The following is an 11,356-nucleotide window of genomic DNA, read 5'->3' on the forward strand; positions in this document are numbered from 1 at the left end:
TCACTCATTCGCCAATTGTTGGGTCAGGTTAACCTGACCCCAGGTCTGTCCACCCTCACGGACTCACAGACTTTAAGGCGCATTCCCACTAATTGCATGAGAGAGCTGTCCCACTGACCCAATGAGGGCGTAGAGCTGACCCACTGACCCACTGAGGGCGTAGAGCTGACCCACTGACCCACTGAGGGCGTAGAGCTGACCCACTGACCCAATGAGGGCGTAGAGCTGACCCACTGACCCAATGAGGGCGTAGAGCTGACCCACTGACACAATGAGGGCGTAGAGCTGACCCACTGACCCAATGAGGGCGTAGATCTGACCCACTGACCCAATGAGGGCGTAGAGCTGACCCACTGACCCAATGAGGGCGTAGATCTGACCCACTGACCCAATGAGGGCGTAGATCTGACCCACTGACCCAATGAGGGCGTAGAGCTGACCCACTGACCCAATGAGGGCGTAGAGCTGACCCACTGACACAATGAGGGCGTAGAGCTGACCCACTGACCCAATGAGGGCGTAGAGCTGACCCACTGACCCAATGAGGGCTCTCTGGCAGACATTTTGAGCCCTTCATGCCCCCTCACCGTAAGTCCACGTTTCTGCAGACTTCTTTGTCTGAGAGCAGCTTCCCTCCAGTGCCCTGTCTAATCCACCACCTCTGACCCCTAACCTTTAACCCCCCCCCCCGCCAGGTCTCCTTCAGCGTGGAGGCGCGCGCCCGCGGCTGCCCCAAGGAGAAGCGCAAAACCTTCGTCATCAAACCCGTGGGCTTCAAAGACTCCCTCTCCGTCACCGTCACCTTCGAGTGCGAGTGCAAGTGCCAGGCGCGCGCCGTGCCCGACAGCCCCGACTGCAACCACGGCAACGGCACCTACGAGTGCGGCATCTGCCTGTGCCACCCCGGGCGCCTGGGGCCGCGCTGCGAGTGCGCCGAGGGCGACTACAACCCCACGGAGCAGGACCGCTGCAGCGGAGGCTCCGCCCCCGGGGGGCCCGAGGCGGCGCTGTGTAGCGGGCGCGGCGACTGCGTGTGCGGCCAGTGCGTGTGTCACAGCAGCGACTTCGGGAAGGTGTGGGGGAAGCTCTGCGAGTGTGATGACTTCAACTGCCTGAGGTACAAGGGAGAGCTGTGTTCAGGTAGGAGCGCCCCTTCCCTTTGATCCTCTCCTCGGCTGACGCCATACGCTGTCACACTTCCTGTACATGTAGATATTGGGATACACGCATTCACACACTTTTTTTTAACGCTTTTACTTATCTCAGAGTTATCTCTCTGGAGAATGCCATTACGTTGTGTGTCTCAACGGTGACATTTGCATTCTGTAGTGCTTCATAGTAGCCTAGTACACACACGCACACGCACGCACACGCACGCACGCACGCATGCACACACACACACACACACACACCTTCCACCCTATGTGAGCAGTCTCAGTCTTCACTTCAGTGATTTACCAGCGATCTCATATGGGAAGAATTACCCAGAATCCCGCCCAGCGTCCCTCTCCCTGCTCTGCCCAGGGCACAGACTCCATTCACAACAAACATGCCCCCGTGTGTGTGTGTGTGTGTGTGTGTGTGTGTGTGTGTGTGTGTGTGTGTGCATGCTTATGTGTGTGGTGTGTGTGTGTGTGTGGCGTGTGCTTGTGTGAGCTTGCGTGTGTGTGTGTGAGCGTGTGTGTGTGTGTGTGTGTGTGTGATCATGTGTGCGTGTGTGTGTGTGTGTGTGCATGCTTATGTGTGTGGTGTGTGTGTGCGGCGTGTGCTTGTGTGAGCTTGCGTGTGTGTGTGTGTGAGTGTGTGAGCATGTGTGCTTGTGTGTGTGAGCATGTGTGTGTGTGTGTGTGTATGTGGGTGAGCACAGCGAGCTAGAGTAGTGTGGACTGAGACACGGTGGACTTGTATGTTTGTGTTTGAGCCGGAGGTGCTGACAGGCCGAGCGTTTGTGTTTGAGCCGGAGGTGCTGACAGGCCGATCGTTTTCCAAGCTGCAGTAGAATAGAATAGAATCTAGATGAGTCTGAGGAGTGAGTAGGAATTCCATTTGGTTAGTTCATCTTTTATTTTTGGATCCTTTCTTTAATATGTCTGTAATGCTTGAGGTAGCAAAGCAACGACGGTTCAGAAACGCTACCTAACACATTCCCATTGAGCGTGTCTGTCTTTCTCTAACCTGTTTTAAACTCATGCTTGGCTGTTTTTATGTTTTAATGCCTTTGTTTTTGACTCTTGGTGTTGCAGTAACAGTGCTCTAATCCACTCTTTATAAACATGCAAACAAATAATGACCAAATATATAACCAATCTAGCTTTGACGTGTGTCCCACACTCCCACGCCAGTTTGAAAGCCCAGTTTGGCCCAACCACACAGCCAGGGCAGAGCAGTATCTGGCTCTAGTTCAAGCCTAAAGTGTTGGGTCCAGGGTAATTCCTGGTCTGGTCATATGGTCAGGACAATTCCCCTGTCCAACCCATCACTAACAGCATCTCATCACAGCATTACTCTGAGCCCCCCCGAGTTCCCACACACAACCTTGTTTTGCTCTATTCCCTAAAGACCAGTGATTATCACCGAAATACCTTTCTGTTGTGTCATTGGCCGATGCTGTCACAGAGCTAAAAATAAACTCTGTTCGCTAGAAGGGGCCTGAGGGAGTGGGACGGCAATCTGTGTGTGTGTGTGTGTGTGTGTGTGTGTGTGTGTGTGTGTGTGTGTGTGTGTGTGCGTGCATGTGTGTGCATGTATGCGTTGCTTGTTGAATCTATTCAACAAGGAGCGGGGAACATTGCTCTTTCACAACAGTGTCTGGGAGTAGCAGTCATGAACCCATAGAATAGTCTAATAGTCCATAGAATAGTCTAATAGTCCATAGAATAGTCTAATAGTCCATAGAATAGTCTAATAGTCCATATAATAGTCTAATAGTCCATAGAATAGATAATAGTCCATATAATAGTCTAATAGTCCATAGAATAGTCTAATGACATGTTCAGTGTTTCAGTCTCAGTGGTCATGTCATTTTACTTGGCCAACGGTTCATGGTCTTCCTGTGTCATGGTGTTCCTGTGTCATGTCTTCCTGTGTCATGGTCTTCCTGTGTCATGGTCTTCCTGTGTCATGGTCTTCCTGTGTCATGCTCTTCCTGTGTCATGGTGTTCCTGTGTCATGGTCTTCCTGTGTCATGGTCTTCCTGTGTCATGGCTTATCTTTGGGTCTGGTTTGTGGTGATACACACAAGTGCTGATTCATAACCGACACCCTCTTACTGGCAATGCATACAGCACACACACACACACACACACACACACACAGTGCACCCTGACACGCACACCCAAACACACTGGCTCTGCGTACATACAGTACACACACACACACACACACACACACACACACACACAGTGCACCCTGACACGCACACCCAAACACACACACTGACACCCTCTTACTGGCTCTGTGTACATACAGTACACACACACACACTCACACACACACACACACACACACACACACACACACACACACACACACACACACACACACACACACACACACACACAGTGCACACTGAAATGCACACCCAAACACACATGGACACAGACTCACACACATGCAAACACAGCACCCAGACACTGCTGACAAGCAATAACTTATTTCCTTTAGACAACAATATAATTAGTTCGAGAACAAACATGAAAACATACACACACACACACAATTACAGAAACATGGCTTACTTCTTCATTTTTATGTTCAAATTCCAAGAATTCCACAACCAACACACTCCCGTTTTTAGAAAACTAAGTCAAGATTAATGCTTATATATCTTCTTTTTTTTTAAAGAGTTTATTGCATGTGGGAGTGACCGCTCAGTGGACTGTGATCACATATGTGTGGAATGCCCCCCCCCCCGCCCCCCCCAGCTCTCCTTATGTAGCACAAGATTTACGAGATGTTCTAGGGCGCTGGAGCATGCTGACCCGATGTTGATGAGCGTTTGTGGGCGGGACTAACGATGACCTCCCTCCCTCGGTCGCCGGAGCGGAGCAGAGCCGGTCAGACCCAGACGTAAACAGGGATCAGAATCAGCGCTTTTTTTTCATCCTCCATCACTTTTCCTTTCTACCCTTCTTCTTGTCGTCACCCCTCTTTTCCCCAACCTTCTTACTCTCCCCATCCCTCTCTCTATCCCTCTCTCCTCCCCAATCCCCGCCCTCTCTCTGTCCCTTTCTCCTCCCCAATCCCCACCCTCTCTCTATCCCTCCTCCATCACCCCATTCAATCTCCGCCACGTTCAATCCCGCCCGCCCGCCCTCCCTCCCTCCCTCCTCTCCCTCCTCCCTCGTCCACTCCCTCCCTCCCTACCTCTTCCTCCACTCCCTCCTTCTCTCCCTCCCTCCCTCCTCGTTTAATCTCATTCCTACCCAACCCCCATCTTCTTCCCTTCCTCCACATCAACCCTCCCTCAATCCCTCCCCTCCCTCTCTCCCTCCCTCCCTCCATCCCTCCCTCCCTCCCCTCCCCTCCCCTCCCCTCCCCTCCCCTCCCCTCCCCTCCCCTCCCCTCCTCTCCATCCCTCCCTCCCTCCCTCCCCTCTCTCCATCCCTCCCTCCCTCCCTCCATCCCATCCTCCCTCCCTCCCTCCCTCCCAGGTCACGGCGTCTGTGACTGCAACTTCTGCCAGTGCGCCCCCAACTGGCAGGGTGAGAACTGCAACTGCTCCAGCCTGACGGACAGGTGCATGTCCAGCCTGGGCCTGCTGTGCAGTGGGCGGGGCCAGTGTGTGTGCGGGGCCTGTGAGTGCACCCAGCCGGGGGCCTACGGAGCCACCTGCGACAAGTGCCCCACCTGCCCGGACGCGTGCACCATGAAGAAGTGAGTGAGGGTGGCACACGCACACGCACACACGCACGCACACACGCACTTTCAGATCGGTTCACGTAGGCAGCTCGCATGCACAGTCCTAAGCAGACCCTCAGGCACTCTCTGTGCAACTTGAGGAGGCACAGATGTTAATACAAGCACACACACACACACACAAACACACACACACATACGCACACATAAACCCTGTATAAGATACAGGAGACACAAACAATGGGATACTAAAGGTGTCTCTTTAAATGTCTATCTCTGGTTTCATGTACATCTGCCACGACTAAAAAAGTGCTCTAAGCTACAGTTCAATAGAAGATATTCACTTATGTGGGGCGTCTGTAGCTCAGTTGGTAGAGCGGGTCGTTCAGTGATCGAAGGGTCAGTGGTTCGAATCCCAGCTCCGACTGTCCACATGTCGAAGTGTCCTTGAGCAAGACACCTAACTCCAAATTGCTCCCAACGAGCAGGTTAGCACCTTGCATGGCAGCTACGCCATTGGTGTATGAATGGGTGAATGAGAGGCCATTGTAAAGCGCTTTGAGTGCCGCTAAGGTGGAAAAGTGCAGTCCATTTACTATTTACCATTTATGTTCATCCTACGGTATATTCATTGTTTAAATGTCCAGATAATGTGCTCATATGCTGATAATGTGTGTGAGCATCGGAGGATGACTGCTGTGTGGTGTGTGTGTGTGTGTGTGTGTGTGTGTGTGTGTGTGTGTTCTTTCCAGGGAGTGTGTGGAGTGTAAGCACTTCAAGAGAGGGAAGCTGTTCGACGACAACAGCTGCGCTCGTATCTGCCGGGACGAGATTGTGCTAGTGGACGTCATAGGTGAGAAACACAACCACTGTCCAAGCTTCTCACATCACTACCACTTTGAAGGCTCTTTGAAGACTGTTATTATATCTAAGTAATAGACGACATGAGACGTCACACAACACAACTGTAAGTTGTGTAATATCTAATGTCGGTGTACAGTACGTACTGCAGCTGTCCTCACTCATACTCATTGTGGTTGGGTCGTGATTAACTCACTTCATGAAACTGAATTCAAATTGAAATCGACCCTGGAGTCCTCTGATCAGCTGGTTGCTATGCTATGTCTTATTGTCGTATTTCGTAGTGTCTATAGTGTCTTAATGTCTTATTTTGTAAACGTCTCCTGTCATATTGTTGTAATGTCTTACTGTCTTATGTCTTAAGTCATGTCTTGATGTCTGAGAGTGCCGGGCACAGTGCATTTCATTGTATTTTATAAATACACAAGACAATAAAAGCCTTGAACTGAACTTGAACGGTCGTCCACGCCTGTCTCCCCGCCACCCAGAGTTCCATGACAAGAACGCAGTGAACTGCACCTACAAGGACGAGGACGACTGTGTGGAGCGCTTTCAGTACTACGAGGACGCCAGCGGCAAGTCCATCCTGTTTGTGGTGAAAGAGCCTGGTGGGTCAGACGTGCATACACACACACACACACGCACACACACACACGCACACACACACTGAAAGGACACAAATTCAGACTAGCTAACGGGTCTTATAATAGCTCCTTACATCAATTTTATGAACAACTACATGGCTATACTCAAAAGTATTTGATGGGGGAGGTGGGCATATTGCATGGTTCTCAGAGCAACGCGCAGAACGAGAACCTGAGAACCCCAAACCCGTTTATTACTTCAGTTGCATCATCACACGCTACGACATGCCACCGCCAATACATGACCTCCGCTTCCCAAGTGTGTCCAATCAGTGTCGTCTTTAACCAATCGCCACTGTGGCGCTTCCTGCAGCTCCTTCATGTGCTTGTTAAGCGGCCATGTTGAAAGAGTGCAGGCGATGAAGGAGCCATTAACCCTGCTTGAGCCCGCAGAGAGAGTCTGTCCCTGTCTGCTTTTAATGGACCCACGTGTGTAATTTAGACGAGGTAGCAGGGAAGTGCACCCAGCATCCCTTGAACACAAAGCGCCCCACCTTGTAAAAGCAGCTCGTAAACAGCATCCCGGCTCCTGGAGAACCCGCTGACTCCACACAATCCTCCGGGAAGGGTTTTGGAGAGAAGGATGGGGGGGTGAGAGAGAGAGAGGAGGATGGGGGGGTGAGAGAGAGAGAGAGAGAAGGATGGGGGGAGAGAGAGAGAGAGAGAAGGATGGGGGGGTGAGAGAGAGAGAAGGGTGGGGGGGTGAGAGAGAGAGAGAAGGATGGGGGGGTGAGAGAAAGAGAGAGAGAGAAGGATGGGGGGGAGAGAGAGAGAGAGAAGGATGGGGGGGTGAGAGAGAGAGAGAGAGAAGGATGGGGGTGAGAGAGAGAGAGAAGGATGGGGGGGTGAGAGAGAGAGAGAAGGATGGGGGGGTGAGAGAGAGAGAAGGATGGGGGGTGGAGAGAGAGAGAGATGAATGGGGGGGAGAGAGAGAGAGAAGGATGGGGGGGTGAGAGAGAGAGAAGGATGGGGGGGAGAGAGAGAGAGAAGGATGGGGGGGAGAGAGAGAGAGAGAAGGATGGGGGAGAGAGAGAGAGAGAAGGATGGGGGGGAGAGAGAGAGAGAGAAGGATGGGGGGGTGAGAGAGAGAGAGAGAGAGAAGGATGGGGGGGTGAGAGAGAGAGAAGGATGGGGGGGTGAGAGAGAGAGAGAAGGATGGGGGGGTGAGAGAGAGAGAGAAGGATGGGGGGGTGAGAGAGAGAGAAGGATGGGGGGTGAGAGAGAGAGAAGGATGGGGGGAGAGAGAGAGAGAGAGAAGGATTGGGGGTGAGAGAGAGAGAGAAGGATTGAGGGAGAGAGAGAGAAGGATGGGGGGGAGAGAGAGAGAGAGAAGGATGGGGGGTGAGAGAGGGAGAGAAGGATGAGGGGAGAGAGAGAGAGAGAAGGATTGAGGGAGAGAGAGAGAAGGATGGGGGGGTGAGAGAGAGAAGGATTGAGGGAGAGAGAGAGAGAGAGAGAAGGATGGGGGGAGAGAGAGAGAGAAGGATGGGGGAGAGAGAGAGAGAATGATGGGGGAGTGAGAGAGAGAGAGAAGGATGGGGGGTGAGAGAGAGAGAAGGGTGGAGGTGAGAGAGAGAGAGAGAGAGAAGGATGGGGGGGTGAGAGAGAGAGAGAGAGAGAGAGAGAGAGAGAGAGAGAGAAGGATGGGGGGGTGAGAGAGAGAGAGACGAGATGGAAAACACAGAATCATGCCCTTTCTGTGAATAGTTGTTTTGGCTCATATCGGGTTCTGTTGATCCGTAGTCTGTTCCAGAACCTGCAAGGTTCAGCAGAACCCAGAGTTCCTGGAAGGTCAGCCCCCATAGTTCAGGACAGAATAAACCGAGAGCAGGTTCTCCCTCTATATCTAAACAAACACATATACCTCTTATCACAGTCCACAAATCAAGTTACACCCCATCTGCCTAAATGGATCTCACTCATAAACACCATCATACTCTCAAACGGAGAAATGAATCTTACGTAAGGGTCACACTTCAAATCGTTTTGAGATCATTTATTCAGTAGATAAACACCTCACAATGTTCTTTATTATAATCTATTATGAACTCACTTTGTCATCCACAGAGATGGATAGAGTAGATAATATAGGAATGTATAGCGGCCACTGGTGCAAGGCAGGGCAACAGGAAATAGAGCGAGGGAGGTGCAGAACCAGAGGAGTGATGGAGAGGGGAGGTAGAGAGCAGTGCTTTGATGTGCGCAGTAAAAGCCCCCCCCCTGTCTGCGTCCCCCGAATGTTGCGCAACATCACGCCCATGTGCGCCAAGACACACAGATGTATACGTACGGAAACTCACACCACGCAAGGAAGCATGCTGTACGTATGTAGAAACCCAGACAGACACACAATGGAATAGACAGTGAGGGAGAGAGGGGGCGGGGATTAGCATAGGAATTGCAAAAACCCCACCCCCACTCCCACCCCCTCCAAAAAAACGACTTGCCATCCCAAGTCTCCCTTTTTATTCTTGTCCTCCTCCTCTCCTCCTCCCCACCCCCCCAGACTGCCCCAAGGGTCCGGACATCCTGGTGGTGCTGCTGTCCGTGGCGGGGGCCATCTTGTTCCTGGGCCTGGCCGCCCTGCTCATCTGGAAGCTGCTGGTCACCATCCACGACCGCCGCGAGTTCGCCAAGTTCGAGGAGGAGCGCGCCCGCGCCAAGTGGGACACGGTGAGATGGGGGTGTCTGTCTGTGCGTGTGAAGGGTCTGTGGTCCATTCCACATTGAGTCACTTATCTATTCTTAGATATGTTCCAGTTATGAATATAAATCCATTCAATTCACTTAAGTGTATATTCGCTTCATTGCAATGGAGTGTGATTATAATGTTGACCCAGCTGGTTTCCAGATCAGTAGAGGTGTGTATAGTACGAGTATGAATAGATTAATATACAGTAGATCAGATCTTTGACGTGGATTTTCATTGAACTGCAAATGCTGTCCTGTTGCAGTAGATTGTGGTGACTGGGATGTCAGGTTAAGATTAAACTGCCGTCCAAGGTAGTAGCAAAGCATCCTGTATTGAAAGTTGTTTCTTGAAAAAGGTGGAAATGTCTCTCTCTCTCACACACGCACACGCACACGCACATATACACATACACATACACGCACACGCACACACACAGCTTTTTATTACTTTTCAGCGTGCTGTTCCTCCCAAACAGAACAAAAGGCAGCCACCGCTCCGCAGGGGTGGGTTGGGTTTGAAATTAGGCAACGCTAATTAGCCTTTACTGGCAGGGGGCGTGGCCAGCACTCTCACACACAAACACACTAACACATACTGTACATACATGCTCACACACACACACACACACACACACAATTAAAACACACACATACAGTGGAGCAGCCACACACACCGCCGAGCAGCCTCGTTCACATCTGGAGACCCTAATCCTACCCGTAGGCTGCCAAAACTCCCATGATCCCATTTCAGGTGCTCAGTTTATGACAGCCTTGAGGGAGATCACCTTACAGGCACAGGAGCGCGAGTTCAGTGATGTTGTTGAGGAAGGTTCACTACTGCAGAATACTTGGACAGGCTTGCACTCTTACTGGAAGAATAGTCCTCCATGTCCTAAATGAGCGAGATGTCTGTTCTACACAGTGTATTATATCATACATACAATTAAAATCAAGAAAACATCTTAAACTCAACCATAGTTGAGTGTGTACATCAGAACAGATGCCAATATAATGTCTGATACTCGCTGAATCTTTCATACAAACTCTTGACTGATTATTTCCTCTGTCTTTTCAACAGGGACATAACCCTCTGTACAAAGGAGCCACCTCCACCTTTACAAACATCACATACAGAGGAAACAAGGACTAATACTTCTGACCAATCGCAAGCTGTAGTTGGGTGTTGCTGGGCAGATCTATCCATCCATTGGACTGTTGCCGGTTCTCTCTGGAATGTTCCTATATCATGTGCAGGGCTCTACTGTCACAAGAATAAGATGTACTATTTTTTGTGGTTGTAAATATGTATAAATTATCCCAAAGACATATTTTTATTAGGTATCAACATGACGTTCCATCAAGTTCTAGCACAATGTCATCCATATATCATTTTTAAGGAAAAACTGTCCATTTCATACACAGAGACAAATGTACTGGAACTGCATTTGATTCGACCAGAGTAAGTTAAATGCTTTATCAGAGAGGCAAAACATGATTAGAGAGGCACACGTGACATTGTTTCCTCACCAACAAAGTTGTAATTTCCTGTACCAGTTGTGTTATAATATCCTTGTGACCAAGCAGGCTGTCACTTCACTCCAAATGGAGCCTCTCACTTACGTTTCACAGATCCAGTTAAGCAGTTTGCGGTGTCTGAAATGGTTGATAACATTACTCAGACATGTTAAAGACACCATGCTTAAGGCATTCCATTTTTTCATCAAGTGTAGTTGGTGCCTTACAATCAATTTAAATTAAAAGTTCAATAATGCCAACTAGGCTACACTGATTCCAATGTTAATATGGAAATTAATATGACACATAACACATTTGATTGATGTATATATACTGTATTTTGCACGTCTGTCCAACAACAAGTGATGCCCCAAGCTGGCTATGTGTCAATTATGCTGTCAATCACTTTTTAATGACCAACCTGTAACTGGATATCCGGCCCTTAGGGTGTGTCAAATGCTAGGTTTAGCAGACTTCATCACCATTAACAGAAGGACATGCAGAGTGTGTTGTTCAACAGGGATGTTGCTTATATCCAACTCTTTTGATCATTCGATGCCAATGTTCACAGGGTCATGTTGTGAAAAAATGTTTTTATCTTGCAGATTACTTGTTTCATGCCCATGTCCATTTTTTACAAGGGGAATTAATAATAAAATATCCTACATGGATTCTTGATATTTGTGTATTTCATCTTATTTTATGCTAATATATATATATATATATATATATATAAACCTCCCAAAAAGATATAATACTGTGCAATTTCCCCCTGGGGATCAATGAAG

General features: G+C 49.6%; 1 protein-coding gene across 1 annotated transcript in view; it reads left to right on the plus strand.

Moving 5' to 3' along the window:
* The window catches only part of LOC311326817 (integrin beta-3-like), a 25,589-nt gene extending 14,464 nt beyond the window's left edge, over window positions 1-11,125 (plus strand). The window contains exons 10-15 of the mRNA XM_084459790.1: window positions 696-1,140; window positions 4,653-4,875; window positions 5,610-5,710; window positions 6,207-6,326; window positions 8,869-9,035; window positions 10,132-11,125. Of these exons, the coding sequence (XP_084315916.1) occupies window positions 696-1,140; window positions 4,653-4,875; window positions 5,610-5,710; window positions 6,207-6,326; window positions 8,869-9,035; window positions 10,132-10,203 (1,128 nt within the window). The 3' untranslated portion in view covers window positions 10,204-11,125. The remainder of the gene's footprint in view (window positions 1-695; window positions 1,141-4,652; window positions 4,876-5,609; window positions 5,711-6,206; window positions 6,327-8,868; window positions 9,036-10,131) is intronic.
* The last annotated feature ends 231 nt before the right edge of the window (window positions 11,126-11,356 follow it).

The sequence above is a fragment of the Borostomias antarcticus genome (assembly GCF_949987555.1).
Source record: "Borostomias antarcticus genome assembly, chromosome: 29".
NCBI classification, from domain to species: Eukaryota; Metazoa; Chordata; class Actinopteri; order Stomiiformes; family Stomiidae; genus Borostomias; species Borostomias antarcticus.